The 19,737-nt window shown below is 39.3% G+C and overlaps 1 protein-coding gene and 1 long non-coding RNA gene across 3 annotated transcripts in view; one reads left to right on the top strand and one right to left on the bottom strand.

Annotated features, from left to right (window-relative positions):
- Window positions 1-5,306, bottom strand: part of PAXBP1 (PAX3 and PAX7 binding protein 1) — a 42,463-nt gene extending 37,157 nt beyond the window's left edge. For both annotated transcript variants that reach the window (XM_074300756.1, XM_074300757.1), the window contains exons 1-2: window positions 3,427-5,306; window positions 2,029-2,157 (exon numbers count right to left, since the gene is read on the bottom strand). In XM_074300756.1, the coding sequence (XP_074156857.1) occupies window positions 2,029-2,157; window positions 3,427-4,051 (754 nt within the window). In that variant the 5' untranslated portion in view covers window positions 4,052-5,306. The remainder of the gene's footprint in view (window positions 1-2,028; window positions 2,158-3,426) is intronic.
- LOC141561309 (uncharacterized) lies at window positions 4,249-6,453 on the top strand. Its single transcript, XR_012488019.1, has 2 exons — window positions 4,249-4,421; window positions 5,903-6,453. It is a non-coding gene; the product is annotated as an uncharacterized LOC141561309 (long non-coding RNA).
- Window positions 6,454-19,737: the final 13,284 nt, after the last annotated feature.

Here is a 19,737-nt window from a genome sequence, read left to right as displayed (position 1 = left end):
ATACTTCCTAGCTTTGTGACCCTGGGCAAGTCACTTAACCCCAATTGTCTCAGCAAAAGAAAAAACAAAAAACACACATAGTCCAATAAAATAAATCAATACATTGGTCATGTCTTAGAATACATCTCAATCTGTTTCTTTTCTCCATTACCCCTCTTCTCAAGAGGTGGGAGACATGATTGGTTACCCAGACAGAATCTTCCTTCCCATGCTACCAACACCTACTACCCTCCTCATATCAGCATTACTTTAGCCTCATCCTACCCTACTACTCTCCCCTTTAACCATATCCTATGGATCTCCATTCCATTGTTTCAAAATTGACTTTTACGGATCTCTTCCTCTCTTCTCCATCTATCTTGTAATCATTAAAATCTAGATCCTCAAATTCAACAAAAATACTGTTCCTGGCCATCTTCTCCAGTACTGTCCAGTAATATATTCTCTCATGTTTTTCACTGCCTTTCCTTACCATCAATCAGAAATCTGATTCACTCCATCTAGTTACACTAGTCAATCCAGATCTTGATGGTTATTCTCTAATGGCTGATAGATTATTTTTTCTTCTTTGTCAAGGAGTTCTACACAAGATTTACATTTGTCTCCACCTTAATCTCTTTCCATTCTTAAGAACCTCAATTTACCTGCTACCATTCTTCAAATATTTCTGCTTCCCAATTCAAAACAAAAGCTCATGATTTATTGTGCATCTTTGTTTCACTTCAGCCAAAGGGGAATGATCATACTTTGACCTAATTATTACCCTCAAGTGCTTCACTCCACAATGAACTATAATGAATTTACTTTATGAATTCTACTTTATTTCATAACTTGTCTTTCATTGTTCATGTTGTTTCCTCTTTTAGAATTTTAGTTTAATTTAATTCTACATCGCTAGAAATGTCTTTAAAAAAAAATTTTTTTTTGGCACTACTTAGCATGCCATATAGTAGGAGCTTAATAGTTTACTGACTCTTCAACTTTATACTTCATATATCAACATTTTGCTGTTCTTTCCTCTGTTCATTCCTCAGAAGAAGAGATAGCCCTTCTCCTTGCCAGTGCCCAAATCCTCTACTTTTATATCTTATTCTATCCCTTCCTGTCTCCTCCTCTGCCCCTTCATTCATTCCTTCTCTTCCTAATTTTTAATTTCTCCTTTTCCACTGGCTTCTTCTTTGCTGCACTTATACATATTCAGATAACCCCCATTGTTAGAAAAAAAAATTTACCTTATTCTAATATCCATATCTAGCTTCTCCTATTTCCCATTGCCAACCTTCCTGAAAAAGCTCTACATTTGTTGCTTTCTCTTTTTTACTTCTCATTAACTTCTTAATCTCTCAAAGATAGACTTTTACCCATTACGCAACAAAAAAACACTTTACAAGGTCACCAAAGTTCTTACCTGTATTCTATTTGGTCATATCTTCCCTGACTCCTTCCTATTATTTGAATCTATGCACCATACCCTCATTCTAATAATTCTCACCTATTGAGGTTTTTGTCACTTTGTCATTGTATCCCTCCTACCAATCTGACAGATCTTTTTCAGTCTCTCTTGCAAAGTCATTATTCACCTCCATTAGTGAGCATGCACTAAGTTCTGTCATAAGCCTCCTCTTTTTTTCTCAGTTGGTGATTTCATCAGCTTCCATGTAATCACATATCCTCATGAAGATGCATTAAAAAAAATTTGGAAATTGGAAAGTTGAAATATCAACTTGAAATTCAATATCACCTCTGCACATATCTCCTGTAAAGGGAAGAGGGAAAGATGAAGGGAACTAAGGTGTCAATCTTCTCTGTTTTCACATCACAATTATTTCTGACTGAGACAGGTGAGATAATGCCATAGGAATGAAAAAAATCCTAGTAGCAAAGATTTAATATTTTCTTTAAATAGACACATTATGATTTCATAACTACTATGTAATAAACCTATTTTATTAGAAAGAAGTTCCCCCAAATTATTTCACATTCATTGAATATCCAAACTATGCAGTCATTATATTCTTTTCTATTTACCGTCAGCTGATGAATTGAGTTCTGTCTTAACCTTTGATTTTTCAAGATCTTCTTTATATTCCTTCTTAAGTAGTTTTACTATTTTTTTGCTATAACTTGATTTCTTCACTTTAAAAACTTCTTCAGTTTCTTTAAAAAGAGAAAATATTTATGTAAGACATCTATATTTGTCATATTAAAAGCTGCCAAATGTTATATTCACTTTACAAAAACCAAATTGCTCAGATCAACTGTTATACGCTGCAATCATCAACTCCTTCTGAAACTGCTTTGAATCTCTCACTCACTTGGAACTCCAAAGGAATAAATGCGATTTCTGGTCTTCTCGTCTCTCCCGTTTTCCCCTCCCTTCCCCTCCCCTCCCCTCAATAAAGAGTTAAGACAGGAAATTTTCTAACAAGCTGTTATGCTAGTGAAGATAAAATAAACAACTGAAACAACAAAACATTTTAACATCCCAAATATTAAAACTTTTTAATATTTTTAATAACTCAAAAATCTGTCAATTAATTCACTTTTAGTTTAAGGTATTTCAAAGGGAGTCCAACATTCCATGGCATATCAATTTTATGTTTAAAAATTTGGGATACTCTAGCAAAAAAAAGAGGGGGAAACTTTTCATTTGTTTAATACATGTATCACCCTAAAGTTTGCAAAAGCCACTTACAAATATTTCATTTAATTTGTAGAAAAAGCAGTCTCTAGTTCAAAGAAATCCTGCCCTCAAAAATACACAGCAGCAAAAGACTCAAAAGGAAGAAAAACTGACATCTCCATTTTATGTAAAGTGCCTGTCATCATCCTCAAGCATGTATTTCCAGGAATCAGAAATTCATTTCACTACGCGCCTATCAGATGCTTGGACAAATTCGTTTAAAAAAAAAAAAAAAAGTAAAGAAAAAATAATAGGAAGGTTTTATGAGCTCCCCTGAACTTTTCGTGGATTCTTCCTCATTTAAGAAAAAGAAAAAAAAAGTGCACGGATCTTTATCTCTATCAATGCTATTCTTTTCCGTGACATTATCTCTATGAATTTTTTTCCTTTTCTGGTCTCCAATGGGCCATCCACACCAGGCTGGGCTGCACTAAGCGCCAGCTGCGAAGAGGCAGAGGCCGGTAACTTCTCCCGAGGAGAGGAGCTAAAATGTCTTCGAGGTGGGAATATTTAGGAAACAAGGACAAAATTCATCGGGGGAGGGGGAGGGGAGGTCTGTCGCGTTCCCGAGGGGACACGAGGCAAAGAAGCAGGAGGGCGCTCGGTAGGAGTGTCTCGGGGGAAGGGGGGTGTCAGGAAAGCCTGGATCCCCCAATACCCGCGGGAGTTGGGAATCCGCGGAGCGCCCCCCGAAGGCGGAGCCGGTCGGGAGCGGAGGCGCCGGCGGCAGGGATGGCGGTTACCTTCTTCTTCGTCCTGGAAGCTCAACAGGCTGGCCCGGGGCGCCTCTTTGTTCTCCCGCGGCCTCTTGCGCGGCTTTAGGCCGTTGCCCTGCTCTGCACTGGCCGGGAAGCCGGGCCCGGCGTCAGCCCCCGGGCCAAGTAACAGCGAAGCGGAAGAGGAGGAGAGGAGCGGCGGGCCGGGGGCCAGGGGGGACGACTGGAGCTCGCCTCCGGGGGCCCTGTCCCCGGCGCCCGACTCCTCCCCCCCGCCCGGCGGCAGCAACGCCGGCGCCTCCTGGTCCTCATCGCGTTCCCGCTCCTCCTCCTCCGAGTCGTTCCGCTTGCGCACGTTCACCCTCCGGGCCTTGCGGAACATCGCCGCTGCGGAGGTGGCAGTGGCGCCCACCGACACAGCGTCCGGGGGACCTCGGCCTTCACACGCCGCGGCACCGAGCGCAGAGCCCAAGACGGCGCAGGCGCCCACTCCGAGCTCTCGGTGCTCCTCCTCCCCAACCCGCGCACAAGCAGGCCGAAAGCCCGGCTCCCCGCGGGACAGGCACTTTGGTCTTCTGCCCCCTGCCGGCCCGGAAGACTCAAAGGTGGTAAAGAAGCCGAAAACTTCGCGTTCGACAACAGGGAGCATCATAGAGATGAAGGGAACGTGGGGCTAGAAAGTCACGGCGTGCTCTCTGGCCTACAGGATCGATGGTCAGATGTCACATGGTCTCGTCTTCCACCTCGCGCCCTGAGAGGAGGAGAAGAGGAGCCGGTGGGTATTTGTAATCTAGCAGAAGAGACTGCCGGCGAACTGCGGCGGGCCCTTTCGGAGGAGCCGGGGAGCAGTTGAAGCTGCTACCGACGGAGCATTTTGTTTTGGTTTTTTTGGCCCCACCCCTGAGAATAGAAAGTTATTTTTTAATTATTTATTTTTCACACCACAAAAAAACCTGCTTTCTCCCTGTTTCCTGCCAACCTCCGCGCTCCTCCCCGCTTTTGCTACGTTTTCTTGTAGGCAGGTGAGCCCTTGATTTATTTGCCCAATCTTGGGTTTGTTTGCTCCCCTACTCTCACCTCCAACAAAAAAATGTACTGAACGACAAAAGCATGGTGGTCGGAAATACAGGTGCCTCTAAGCTGGCCCGGAGACAGCTGAGAAGGGCTGCGTTTCATTGTCAGAAGACTTGGGCTCCAATTCCAGTTCCTCTTGCTTGTGATCATGAGCGGGTCTCTTCATCCTGGTGTGAAAGGGAAGGATTGATAGAACATGAGTTTTTGAAGACACCTTTACCCATTTTTAGTTTGAAGTCCAATACCCCATTGATGGTTGATTTGTTTACAATTCTTTGTATAAAAAGAGTTGCTAAACTAGGCATTGATCAACACCTAACACCCTAAGCAAAAATAAGGTCAAAATGGGTTCGTGTTTTAGACATAAAAAGTGATAATATCGGCAAATTAGGAGAACAAGGGATAATCTCCATTTCAAATCTGTGGAGAAAGAAGGAATTTATGGTCAAAGATGAACTAGAGATCATGAAATGCAAAATGGATAATTTTGATTATATTAAATTTAATTTTTTTTGTACAAACAGAATCAATGCAGCCAAGATAAGAAGGGAAACAGTAAATTGGGGGAAAAAATTACATCCAAGGACTCTGATAAAGGCCTCATTTCTAAAATATATAGAGAATTGACTCAAATTTATTAGAATATAAGCCATTCTCCTACTGATATATAGTCAAAGACTATGAACAGACAATTTTCAGATGAAGAATTAAAACCATTTCTAGTTATGAAAAAAATTCTCTAAATTACTATTGATTAGAGAAATGCAAATAAAGGCAACTCTGCAATACCACTATATACTTCTCAGATTGGCTAAAATGAGAGGAAAAATAAAAATAAATGTTGAAGGGGATGTGATAAAACTGGGACACTAAATACTTTGTTGGAGTTGTGAACAGATCCAACCAAAAGGCACTCCATACTCATTGGTCCAGCAGTGTTTCTACTGGTCCTGTATCATAAAAGAGGGAAAGGGACTCGCATGTGCAAAAATGTTTGTGGCAGCCCATTTTGTGGTGACAAGAAACTAGAAACTGAGTGGCTGCCCATCAATCGGGAATGGCTAAATAAGTTACAGTATATGAATGCAATGGAATATTATTGTTATATAAGAAACTATCAGCAGGATGATTTCAGAAAGCCCTGGAGAATCTTGCATGAACTGATGCTAAGTGAAATGAGTAGAATCAAGAAAACATTATACACAGCAACAACAAGATTATATGATAATCAACTGTGATGGACGGGGCTCTTTTCAATAATGAGGCCAATTCCAATAAGCTTGTGATGGGAAGAGCCGTTTACATCCAGAAAAGGGACTACAGGCTCTGAATGTGATCACAAGATAATATTTTCACCTATTTTGTTGTTTGCTTTTTTTTTTTTTTCTTTCTCACTTTTTTCCTTTTTTATCTGATTTTTCTTATGCAGCATGATAAATATGGACATGTCAAGGGCTGAAACTTTGAGTAGGTGCACTGGATTCAGACCACCGAGCACTTAAGGCTAATTACGCATTGGATAATACTCTATTAGCTTATGCTTGGAAAATGGCCCTTCCCACTCTTCTGTGCTGGCTCCATCTTTTGGTATATACAGAAAATTGTAGACAGAATTAGGGGGTGGAGTAAGACAAGCCAGGGTCACTTTGGAGGTAGACAAGGAAAAGGGAGGTCATGGAGAACCTGCATTCATCCCATTCACTTCTACCCCTAAAGATCAAGAATAAAGACCAAAGACTTTTGCTTATCCTGACTCCAGCTGATTCCAAGGTATCCAGCATGCTAACTTGGTTTTCACATAGAAATATGTTCAAGAAGAATTGCACATGTTTAACCTGTATTGGATTATTTTCTGTCTAAGGGAGGAAGAAGGTGGGGAGAGAGGGAGAAAAATATGAAACACAAGGTTTTCCAAGGGTGAATGTTGAAAACTATCTTTGTATGTATTTTGAAAATAAAAAACTTATAAAAAATAAAAAAGCTTCTATAAATATTTTTGTACATATAGGCCCTTTTCCTTTTTTCTTTGATGAATTTTGCTTAGGCTGAATAGTGGTATCTATGGGTCAAAGGATATTCATAGTTCAGTAACATTTGGGGAATAATTGTAGTTCCAGATTGTTTTCCAGAATTGCTTCACAAATTCAAGGTTTATGAATGTACCTATGCCCTCTTTTTTAAAACTAGGTCTCCCTAGCTTGTCCCAGCTAGATGTATATCAGCCACTCAATGGCCTGAAGTCAAATCTTATCAGCACAGAAGCTTTAACCTGCTCCATTTTTTCTGACCTTGGCTGATTTCTTCCCTCCTTATACAAACTAGTGGTTCTTCTCTCTTGTCAGTTCACCATGGTAATATCTGACTTTGTTCAGACATATGATCAGATTTTCCTCTACTGCATTTTAGAACTGAACTTATGTTCTGCCAGCCTCAATCTTCTCAGCATTAGGAACTAAAGACATAGGCCACTATCCTTGCAAGGTGTTTGTTTTCCTGGACCCTCTAATGCAGGGGTTCTCAAACTATGGCCCGCGTGCCACATGTGGCCCACCAGGTTATGGCAAATGGGCTGAGGGGCCGAGACAGAGTGTGAGGTTTTGGTTTTACTCTAGTCCGGCCCTTCAACAGTGTGAGGGACAGTGAACTGGCCCCCTATTTAAAAAGTTTGAGGACCACTGCTCTAATGTGTTCAATTTTCCTTCTTAGGGTTATAAGGTTGAATCTCAAAATTATTTTAATTTGTATTTAATATTAATTTGAAGTATTTTTTCATATGGCTTTAAGAGCTTTCTATTTATATCTTTTCACCATTATCAATCGAGGAATGCAAGCCATTCTTTTCTATATGGCTTTACTTATATTTTTTGGTGCAGTTATTTTCTTTGGTGAGCCTCAGCTTTTAATATTTTTATAATTTTTCTTCATTGTTTTGGGGATTTTCTTCTCTTATTAATGTCTCCTACCACTGTTTCTAAGATGGAATTTTGTGCTAGAGCTAAGAACTGCAGACTCCCACATTCTTGGGAGAGCATGGTAGACTCAACTTTGTTTCTGTTACCACTGCAATGCTGAATTGAGTGGGTAGGAGTAAGCCCCTACTCCTCCAAAAGACCTGACTTTGGGATTTGTCTCCTCATGGTCTATCATAGATTTTGGTTTTAACTCCTCTCTCTCTCTCTCTCTCTCTCTCTCTCTCTCTCTCTCTCTCTCTCTCTCTCTCTCTCTCTCTCTCTCTCATTTAACTCTCCCTAACTGTCCCTATTGGGTATTGTAGATTGTACTAGCAATAGGCAGTTCTTATAAGGCCCATGGTCTTGGGGTTTTGCCCAGTTGCTTCCTACACATGTTCTTGTGATGTCTCCAATAGAGTTACATTCAGCTTATTTATAAGGTTCCCCAGTACTAGGGACCGCATGTACATTGTGTTAGCCTTTTCTCCTGCTATGTCTCCACCATGGGCTCCTCAGATGTTACTAGCACTAGCTGTAGGCTTAATGGTGAATACCTGGAATACAAGCTATCTGGGTCTTATGCTGACCCTGTCCTTTGTGGTTTCTTTGTTAGGTATACTTGTTTCAGGGCTTTCTAGGATCCCTCTGTTGTTAAAGTTATTGGATGGTATGCTGACCCAATTTCCTGGGGTGACTGGTGTGAATTGCATAGTGTCTTCAAGTTTTTTTCTCTTGCTTGTCCACTGAAGCAGGCTGTCTGGCCACTATAATGGCCCTTCTCTTCCTGTAACTGCAAAAATGGCTGCCAGAGCACTGACTTCAGACCTCTTAAAAGGTCCCAGGTATGTGTCTGGTCCTATCTCCCTTGATCTATAAGTTCAGTCATTATGTAGGATTTTCATGACTATAGCACTTATAGTTTCCCCAATTTGTGTGGGATCAGTGACAATCCAATATATTAATTCTTTGTATATTTCCAGCTTTTGCCGTTGTATTGAAAGTAAGATGTCAAAGCGGGTCTGAAACTTGAATCTTTTAGCCTTACTGCCCTGATGTCTTAGCTTGTATAATTTCTCAAAGTATTTAATCAGTAACTAATCTATAGACAACAGAGGAAAAGATGTTTGGTTTAGTGAAGCAAGTATAGAACGCCCATGTCTGGCCTGCTCCTTCAGCTTGCACTCAAAGTCAAGGGTTCGGTCTTCATAAATTTGTCTGTTCTCAGTGTTAAAGTAATAAGTATAACTCAGAGTATAGAATCATCTTGTTCTCACATTAAAACCTGTTCACTGTTGAATATATTCTTTGACTGAGCTGAGAAGAGATCACATATCCCATACATTCTTGCTCCCGTTAAACATTGTCTGTACAAGTGGCAGAATTCAAGAAATTAACACTTTTTTTTAATACTGTAAAATAGATTTTTGGATACAACTTAAAGAGATGGCATTTTACTACAGTAACATGTTACTGTTTCAAAGGTTTTCATCTACTCAAACTAAAGGAAAAGGAAATTGAGATTTTTATCAGAGGGAAATCCTGGTTCCTTTGGAGCTCTAAAACGTGGTCTCTTCCTATTGGAAATAACTCCTCATCCTTCAAGTGAGAAAACAGACCATCACCACTTGCCTTTTTGTTACATGGACCCAGAGATCTTTATAATGAGTTTTGAAGTGTAGACTCCTTAAGTAATGATTTAATTGCTTTTAGGGACTACCATAACTTCTTTGAGGCTTTCTGAACTTGTTATCCTATTTATTAGTCTGCTTGTCCTAGTGAAGGGTCAGTTTGGACCTCTCCTAGAATTCACTATATGTTTCAAAGATACCTGGAGAAATTTTGAGCTCCCTTAAAGTTTCAGGAATCCAAAGGAATTGTTATTCCCCTCCCTAAGGATTAAACCTGCTTGATTCACATGGGTCTAGAGCAGAGGTGTCTATGAGTGAGACAGAATCATACTCCCAGCCCAGTGATAGTTTGTTCTAACATTTGGCACCTAATCCCAGAACAAAGGGTCATCTCACTCTTGGTGCCAAAAGTATAGAATATACATATATATATATATATCAAAAGCAATTCACAAATGGTACTATAGGACCTAGAATAACTTCCATGTCCATGGATTACTCACACTGGCTTCTTGGGAGTCTGGTCTTTATAACCTGACTTTCATTTGCCAGGATTCTTATCCTCTGAAGCTTCTTCCTTCCTCAAGTGGCTTTCTCTTTATATCTGTGTCTATCTGGAATGTATGCCTGCACCCTACTGGAGGCAGTGTCTGCTAGTGGTTAACTATTTTCTATGAAATATAATGTAAATTTTAGTCTCTAATTTATAATGCTATATATTTCTACAAACCAGAAAAGACTTCCTTTTTTTTTTTTTTTTTTTTTTTTTTTTTTTTTTTTTTTGTCTCTACAGTCTCTTACATAGTCAGGATTGTAAAAGTAGAGAGAAAGACTATCATTTTTTTTTTTTTTTCTTATCCTCTACTGGAAGCCTAATCAAAGTCACTGAGAGTCCCTGCTTCACATTACCCTCAGCTTGGAGAGCTGTTTTGCTACTTGTTCAGCTATTCTCACCTTTCTCAGCTTCACTTCTTTTGGCCAGAAACCTTGATGGTCTTCCCTTCCCAGATTTATTTGTTTATTTAGATTTTTATTTTCCAATTAGGTGAAAGAGGCTGTTGTTTGCTTCAATTACTACCTATTCTTAATCACTTTAATCACTTAATTACCTTAATCATAGTCCTCTTTGAGAATGGAAAAAACAAAAACAACAACAAAAAAAAAAAAAAACCAATATTTCCTATGAAATGGATAATGGGGTTGGGGAATAGGGGTTGAGGTAACATGAGAAAAGAATCTCCTTGGATAACACCCTTTAACCATAGATGTCCCTAAGCGTTCTGTCCTGGGTCCTCTTCTCTCCTTCTCCTACTGCTTCACTTGCTGTGATTGTTTCTCATTCACTCTTCAAGTAGACCCTGACTTCAGGGAAGTGATGCCAGGACATGCAAGTGAATTGGATTTAAGTGAGGGAAGGCTATACAAGGTCTGCCTTACTTTCCCCTGCAGAGCCATCTGGGTCCAGTGGCCAATAGAGATGGCTGGAGATGGCCCTGGATGCAGTAGAAGATGAAGGCCTTTTAAAGCTAAGGTCTTCAATAGGTCTCATTTTGACTGAGGCAATTATCCATTCAGTGATATCCATTCTGTAAGAAAGAAATGAGACAAAGAATGGCCTTTTTTTTTAGTAGTTAAAAAAGGAACCAATCTGGGAGGGGAAGATTTCCAGGGTTTCTGACCCAAACCGGCAACATTTGCTATTTACATTTAAGCAATTTTTTTGTTGTTGTTTAGGCAATGTTACCCCAGTCTATTAACCTCCAATCTAAGCTCCTATCTAACATTTCCAACTGCCTTTCAGATACCTCAAACTCTATGTCCAGTAGACATTCTAAACTCAATATGTCCTAAAAGGAACTCTTTAACTTTCACTTTAACTGTATGTATCCCTCCCCCTCTTCTCTGTTACTATAGAAGGCATCATACCATCCTTTCAGTACCTCAGGCTCACAATTTAGGAGTCATCCTGGACTCATTATTCTCACCTTCCCACTCCCCACCCTGCTTCCTCAAACCAGTATCCAAGCTGTTGTCTGGTGCTGCAAATTGAATTAAAGAGATATTCAATTCTATTCAAATTCCAGCTATAGCTGAAACCCAGCTTGTAGATAAAAAGAGCCAACTTGAAACAACTCATTGTAGAGGTTCTAACATGCCATGCCATGCTGTGCCAAGGAAACCTCTCCCCACTGGAATAATATTCTCTTCCAATGCTACCCTCTCTTTATTCCCACCTATTTCCCTAACAAGAGTTTATGCCTCTCGGTCAGGATTTCCTTATCAGAACTCCTCCACTAAGTAATTCAGCCTTTCTATTCTTACATAATAAAGGCTGACTTCCCAATGCCAATAATAAACCTCTTTTATCAGTCTAGCCTTTTCAGGTTTGTAAATTCCTTTACAGAGAATCTCTGCACCACCAGAATGGAGTTCCCCAAAACTCCCTACCCTTGAACTGAATTCCAAGGGAATGTAGGGGAAGCAAACCTATCCATTTGGTTCCCTGAACCCCAAACCTGCCACTAGACCTTATCATTTAACTCCCTGACCACCAGGAACCCTAACCTCATTTTGGTTCCCTAAATATAGACCTTATCATCCCCAAATCTAAATTTCATCATATTTTGGTTCTCTGACTGGGAATTGAACCCAGACTGTGGCTGTCAAAGCACTGAATCCTAACCACTAGACCACCAGGGACACAACCTCATTTTGGTTCCCTATATCTAGACCTCATCATTTTGTTCCCAGACAAAAGGGAACCCCAAAACCTAAACCTCATCAGTCTCACACCTGGATTATTTTAATAACCTGCTGGTTGACCTTTCTGCCTCAGGTATCACCCCATTACATCTATATTCCATTCAGTCAATAGAATAATTATCCTAAAATGCAGGTCTGATCATGTAGACCTGCTTTCAGAATCTGATACAAAATAGTGTGTTTGGCATTCAGATCCTTTCATAACCTACCCTCTCCTACCTTTTCAGTCTTCTTACAATTTACTCCAACGCATACTCTTTGATCTATTGGCATTGGTCTTCCAGCTGTTACATGAGCAAAACTCCATCTTTCAACTTCAGAGTATTTTCTCTGGTTGTTCCTTATGCTTGGAACACCTTCTCACTGTGCCTACTGATCTCCCTGGCTTCCTTTAATTCCAATTAAAATCTCTTCTTTTACTGGAAGCCTTCCCCAACTCCCCTTAATTCTAATGCCTTTCCTTTCAATTACTTCTTATTTATCATATATATATATGTATATATATATATACACTTTGGTTTGTATATATTTGTTTGCATGTTGTCTCCCCCATTATATTGTAAACTAATTGAGAGCAGAGATTGCCTTTTACCTCTATTTTATACTCAGTATTTATCAGCCTGGTATATAATAGATGCTTAATAAATTGATTGATTGATTGAAACCCTTCTACCCTTGTTGAAATCATCTTCACAGGGAATCCTCAGCTTTTACTGGCTGCAACCCATTTATTTATCTATTTTATTTATTTATTTGGTTTTATATGTATATATATATTCATTTTTAAAAACATATTTCCTTGTGAATCATGTTGGGAGAGAAAAATCAGAACAAGAGGGGAAAAAAAAAACCAAAAGAAAAAGATTTCTAAAAAAGCAAACAAAGCATGTGTTGATCTACATTCAGGCTCCATAGTTCTCTCTCTGGATGCAAATGGCATTTTTCCATCAAAAGTTTATTGGAGGGGGCTAGATGGTACAGTGTATAGCATCGGCCCTGAAGTCAGAAGGAACTGAGTTGAAAGTCTCAGACATTTAACACTTCATAACTGTGTGATCCTGAGCAAGTCATTTAACCTCAATTGTCTCAGGAATAAAAAATTTTATTAGGATTGTCTTGGATCATTAAACTGATGAGAAGAACTAAGATCATAGTTGATCATTGCACAATCTTGCTGTTACTATTTACGAGATATTCCTGGTTCTGCTTGTTTTGCTTAGCATCAGTTTGTGAAAATCTTTCCAGGCCTTTCTAAAATCAGTTTGTTCATCATTTTTATAGAACAATAATATTCCATTACTCTCATATACCATAACTTATTCAGCCATTCCCCAATTATGGACATCTATTAATTTTCAATTCTTTGCCACCACAAAAAGAGCTTTTTGCACATGCAAATTCTTTTCCCTCCTTTATGAGTATTTTTGGGCAGTGACACACTGGATCAAAGAGTGTGCACAATTTTATAGCCCTTTGGTCACAGTTCCATATTTCTCTCCAGAATGATGGGATCATTCACCATGTATTAGTGTCTCAGTTTTCCCAAATCCCTTCCAATATTTATCATTATCTTTTCCTGTCATCTTAATCAGTCTGAGAGGTGTGAGGTGAGAGTTGTTTTAATTTGCATTTCTCTAATCAATAGAGATTTAGAGCATTTTTTCATGTGATTATAGATGGCTTTAATTTCTTCATCTGAAAATTGTCTTTTGACCATTTGTCAATTGGGGAATGACTTAATTTTTATAAATTTGACACATTTCTTTATATATTTTAGAAATGAGGCTTTTATCAGAAACACTAACTATAAAATTTTTTACCTTGCTTTGTGCTTCACTTCTAATCTTGGTTGGGTTGATTTTGTTTGTGCAAAAACTTTTAGTTTAAAGTAATCAAAGCTGTCCATTTTGCATTTCATAATGTTCTCTAGTTCTATCCCTTGCTTTCTTAATTTGCTTTTAGTATTTCCCTTTATGCCCAAATCACGTACCCATTTTGACCTTATTTTGGGATGGGGTGTGAGATGTAGATCTATGCCAAGATTCTGACATATTATTTTCCAATTTTCCTAGCAAATTTTGTAAATAGTGAGTTCTTATCCCAGAAGCTGGAGTTTGGGGTTTATCAAATGCTAGATTACTATAGCCATTGATTATTGTATCCTGTATATCTAAGCTATTTCACTGATCTACCATGTTACTGACTAGAACTCTTAAGAATTTAGCTAATTAAGATGGTGGAGGCAGAGTGAACCCAATTTTGCTTTTTTGTTCTTATTTATTTATTTATTGAAGAATGTTTCTACTTGGTACTGACTATATTTACTTGCTCATTCTGACAACCTTACTTTTTGAATCTAAGACAGAACTTCTTAAAATGTGTTCCTCTCTTTTTGTACTTGGAATCTGTCATCTTTTTGTCAAAATATCTGTAACGTGTTTCATGATTAGTTCTCTGGAGAAATTATTTCTTTAATATTGATGAGATTTTCAGTAGCTGGGTTGGCAGAGAGATACTGGAGCATTGATAAAAGTATACCCTGGAACAAGCAGGGAAAAGGCTCTGATAGAAATCAGTTTATTTTAGTGGTCCCATTCTCTGTGGAGGTTAGCCAGTCAGAAATCCAAGTTATGTCAAACCCTGAGAGCCATTTTCTGTGGAGGTCATGAACAGCCTAAATATGTCTGTAAGAAATCCCAGGCATGTTCCTAAGGTTAAATTTTCCCTATAAATCTGCTTATGGACCACATATTTTTGTTGCATTCCTTTGGATCAGGTACTCTGCTTTGTCCTTCTCCTAGCCCTTCTTTCCATGCAATGTGATGTCTTTTCTCTGATCTTCCCATCGTGCTTCATGTTATCTTTCCTCTCATCCCCCCATTATTCTCTCCTCTCAAATCCCACTATGCTTTCCATAGTTAACAAACTCTTTTAGGATGCTAAATCCTTTTTAAAGTTTTAGCCTGACAGCTAAGGGCATACCCCAACCAGATGGAGTGTTTCCTTTCTCCTGGATCTTGAAATGATCCACCATTAATTGCTAAAATCATTTTCTTGCTCTCCTACTCTATTTCATATTTACTATTTCTTGTGTCTATTGTATCCCTTCATTTTGTCTGTAAACTCTTCACTTAAATAAATCTACCTTTTGCCAAAGAGAATGGACATTGTGAACTCTTCAGATGACTGAACTCCAACATTTGGTGCTTTTTCTAAAGCACATCATCTGGTGCCTACCATCACTTGCTACATTAGTCACATCAATGTTTCATGATAGGTTCTTTGGAGAAATGGCTGATTAAGTTCTTAAGTCTTTCAAAATTGTATTTCTTACAATATTGTCCTGGAATAGTGTTCTCCTGGTTCTGCTCACTTCACTGGGCATCAATTTGATGGGAATATAGCTTCTAGGGGAAACAGCAGTAAGGAGGTCCCCCCTGACCTTAAGAGTGCTTTTGTTCTAATAATCTATCAATGATTCTAAAATCTTTTGGCTTTAGAATCAGTGATCTCGAGGTCTCCCCAATCTGAGAGTACTATTGTTCTAACAGTCTGTCTTCAATGATTGTAAAAATATTCTGGCCTAGGAATATAATATTTCTTCCCTTAGACTTTAGGGAAAATAATAGTGATCCCAAGACTCTCTGGCCTTAGAGTGCTATTGTTCTGACACTCTGTTTGTCAATGATTCTAAAATCTTCTGGCCTTAATCCTAGAGCTGCGCGTCAGTGATAACCAAATTCCTAAAACCATTCCTCAGTACTGCTTGTAGGCCATAAAATTAGTATCTCAGTGACATGAAGAACTGGATTTGTCTCTTTGCTCCTGGTTCTTTGCTAAATTCTTTTGGAACTTAACCCACTTCAATTACTATTAAAATTACAATAAACTTTGCCCCTTGACCTGAATATGGGTTCAAACCTGCAAATTCTTTTGAGACACCTTGAGACAGTGATCTGCAACTCTAACCTTTTGGAGTCTCTTCTGAACCTCAAGAAGTTCACTCGGGATTTTCTGCAATTATGTGATCACTTTTCATGGCACAATGGTATTCCATTATGTTTAAAAATGATAATTTGTTTAGCTATTCCTCACTTAATGTTTTGTTGAATGGTGACATGGTTGGCAGAGAGAAACAGAAGCATTGATAATATTATTCTCTAGGGCAGGTGGGAAGATGACTCTGATAATTGAGATCAGTTTAGATTCATGGTCTCACCCTCTGTGGAGGAAATCCAGTCAGAAAGCCATAAATCTTGTGCCTGTATTCATTGGGGTTTGCAAATTCTTTCGCAAAGCCTGCCACAGGCTAAGGGAATCCCATTGCTGTTAGGGGATCTCTTTCCGTCTATTATTGTACATCATCACTTGCACCTCATCAATTTGAATCCCAAATTCATTTGAGACAAAGGGACAGAGATCTCAGAAATTTTCCCTATGATTTTGGCCCATACCATCTTTGCTGCACTCCTTTGGGTTGATGAGGTTAGTGGAAGGTTCAGGGTTCAGGAAACCAAATGAAGAGGTTCAGGGTTGTGTCCCCAAATGAAGAGATTCAGCACAAAGTCCCCTTGATTCCCCTAGGATTCAGCCCAGGGTAGGGAGTTGTGAGAACCCCTCTGGCAGTGCAGAGATCCTTTATAAAGGAATTTACGAACCTGAAAAGCTAGACTGGTAAAATAAGTTTATTATTGGCATTGGGAAGTCAGCTTTTGCTATTCATGAATAGAAAGACTGATTTCCTAGAAGTAAAGTTTTGAGCAGAGAAATACCAACAAAGAGGTATAAAGTCTTGTTAGGGAAATAGATGAGAAAGAAATAAAGGGAGTAATGCTGAAAGAGAATATCACTTCAGCGAACAGAAGATCACGGCTATGCAAAGAGGAGAGAGGTTCCTTGGCATAGCATAGCATGGCATGTTAGGTCCTCTGCAAGAATTGAGCCCCAAGTTGGTTCATTTTATAATAGAAGCCTAGGCTAGCAGCTCTTGATGGGGGCTGGGTGCAGTTTGGGCTAGACTCAGAATAAAGAATCTTGGAACTAAATGAGTGTCTCTGGGCTAATTTTCACCTCAATAGAGAGCTTAATCAGTAGTGAGTGTTAAAAATGGGGGTAGTGCCCATCTCTCAGGATAACAGAATGAAGCTGTTTATCCTGTTTCCCTCAAGCGGGGTCTTTTACAGAGACCAGAATTCAAGGAGACTTTCTGATTGAAGGGGTTTCAGAGAGAGAGTTGTGGGGTCCCCCCTTCAGTTTCAGGCTCCCCTTGTCAGGGTCAGTCCACCAAAGGACTGCCAAGTTTTTCTTTGCCAAGGAACTCTGCTTCAGTGTCTTTCCTCTTACTCCTCTCCCATGCCATGTAGTATCTGTTTTCTAATCAGACCATATCTAATAGTCCTCAAATTACAGCCTGCAGGCCACATGTGGCCCACTGAGGATGTTTATGCAGTCCGTAGGGTTATGGCAAATGGGCTGAGGGGCGGAGACAGAGTGTAAGGCGATAGGAGGTGAGGTGAGTTCCCAGGCTGGGGTGTATGGTGTGGGGAAGGGAGAGAGATGCAGAAGACTGAGAACTGAGAGCCCTAGGCCTTGCAAAGTAACGGAAGCCACCACAACAGACAGGCGCGAGGGATGTACAGTGCATGCTGCACATGTCACAACCTCTGCAGGGGAAATATATAGGCTGTGTCTGGTGCGCGGGTATAGTAACAGTTAGTACTACAAGTCCCAGCTTGACTCTATCATTGTCATTATGCTGTTGTCGCCTAGAGTGAGGCTCCTGGTACCAGGACGTGGCCCTGTATCCATAGTGACTTCATGTCTGGCTGTTGTGGTCATCAGTTTTATCATTGTGTGTATGTTCTGTAGTTTCATAAAGAGATGGAATATTGCTAACATATGTCATCACCTTGTAATCACTGGGGGTCTGACCTTAGTGCCCCCCCACTTATCCTGAGTATGAGGGGGTGCAGAGCTGGTGTACTGCTTTATCCCCCTCCAGATTCTTAAAGTCCCCATACACTTGTGCAGCTTCAAGTCACATGATGACCTCCCCTGGAAGCCCCAATGTACGATTTGTCATTGAAGCTCATTCTGCACATACAATATATTGTGCAGTTATATACATATATGCACAGTTTTGCCTGTGATTATGAGTGCAGCACATACAATCATGCAGCGCTGGATCATGAGAATTGATCCCGGGATTCAGAGGAAGCTAGGGCATTTGGAGGCCGCTTGAGCGGTGACTTGTGTGCAGTGAAGGTCTGAAGTGAGAGAGAGTGCAGGAAACAGAGCCACCACAGTGCAGAGGCAGCTTGGAGGAAGTTGGCCATTGCAGTCTGTATGTCTCTGTGTGGGCAAAGTTATTGCTGATATATTGTTTTTGTAGCAATATATATATAGGGCATTTTACTAATAGCAATTTGGAATCCCTTAGAAATAATGATGTCAAGAAAAAGAAAAATTGACTTGGAGTGTAGGATATTCAAAGAACAGTGGACTTATGATTACTTTTTCATGCAGTACAAGGAAAAAGAGCTGTATGTCTGATATGCCAGAATATAGTGTCTGTTTTCAAAGAATATAATTTGCTTCAACACTATGAAACTCAACATAAAGATAAATATGATTGTTTGGCTGGAGAAGTGAGAAAAGATAAAATATTGAAACTGAAAAATGCATTGACAACTCAGCAAAATATTTTTGTGAAGCAGAAGCAGCTAAATATTTCATCACTGAGAGCAAGTTTTCAAGTTGCCAAGCTAATAGCACACACTGGCAGACCATTCATTAACGGAGAATTTGTTTTTTTGTTTTTTTTTTAAATTTTGTTTTGTTTTTTATTAATTTTTATAATTATAACATTTTCCTTGACAGTACATATGCATAGGTAATTTTTTTTTTTTTTTACAACATTATCCCTTGTACTACCTTCTGTTCCGAGTTTTTCCCCTCCTTCCCTCCACCCCCTCCCCTAGATGGCAGGCATTCCCATACATATTAAATATCTTATAGTATATCCTAGGTACAATATATATGTGCAGAACCAAATTTTGTTGTTGTTGTTGTTGCAAAGGAAGGATTGTATTTGGAAGGTAAAAATAATCTGGGAAGAAAAAAAAACAAAACAAAACAATGCTCACAGTTTACGCTCATTTCCCATTGTTCCTTTTCTGGATGTAGCTGATTCTGTCCATCATTGATCAATTGGAATTGGATTAGCTCTTCTCTATGTTGAAGATATCCACTTCCATCAGAATACATCCTCATACAGTATTGTTGTTGAAGTGTATAATGATCTCCTAGTTCTGCTCGTTTCATTCAGCATCAGGTCATGTAAGTCTCTCCAAGCCTCTCTATATTCCTCCTGTTGGTCATTTCTTACAGAACAATAATATTCCATAACATTCATATACCATAATTTATCCAACCATTCTCCAATTGATGGACATCCATTCATTTTCCAGTTTCTAGCCACTATGAAAAGGGCTGCCACAAACATTTTGGCACATACAGGTCCCTTTCCCTTCTTTAGTATTTCCTTGGGATATAAGCCCAGTAGTAGCGCTGCTGGGTCAAAGGGTATGCACATTTTGATAACTTTTTGGGCATAATTCCAGATTGCTCTCCAGAATGGCTGGATTCTTTCACAACTCCACCAACAATGCATCCGTTTTCCCACAGCCCCTCCAACATTCATCGTTATTTGTTCCTGTCATCTTAGCCAATCTGACAGGTGTGTAATGATATTTCAGAGTTGTCTTAATTTGCATTTCTCTGATCAATAGTGATTTGGAACACTCTTTCATATGAGTGGAAATAGTTTTAATTTCATCATCTGAAAATTGTCTGTTCATATCCTTTGACCATTTATCAATTGGAGAATGGCTTGATTTCTTATAAATTAAAGTCAATTCTCT

Source organism: Sminthopsis crassicaudata, chromosome 3 (assembly GCF_048593235.1).
Source record: "Sminthopsis crassicaudata isolate SCR6 chromosome 3, ASM4859323v1, whole genome shotgun sequence".
Taxonomy (NCBI): Eukaryota; Metazoa; Chordata; class Mammalia; order Dasyuromorphia; family Dasyuridae; genus Sminthopsis; species Sminthopsis crassicaudata.
Note: the sequence above shows the minus strand (reverse complement) of the source record. Positions and strands in the feature narration are given on the sequence as shown.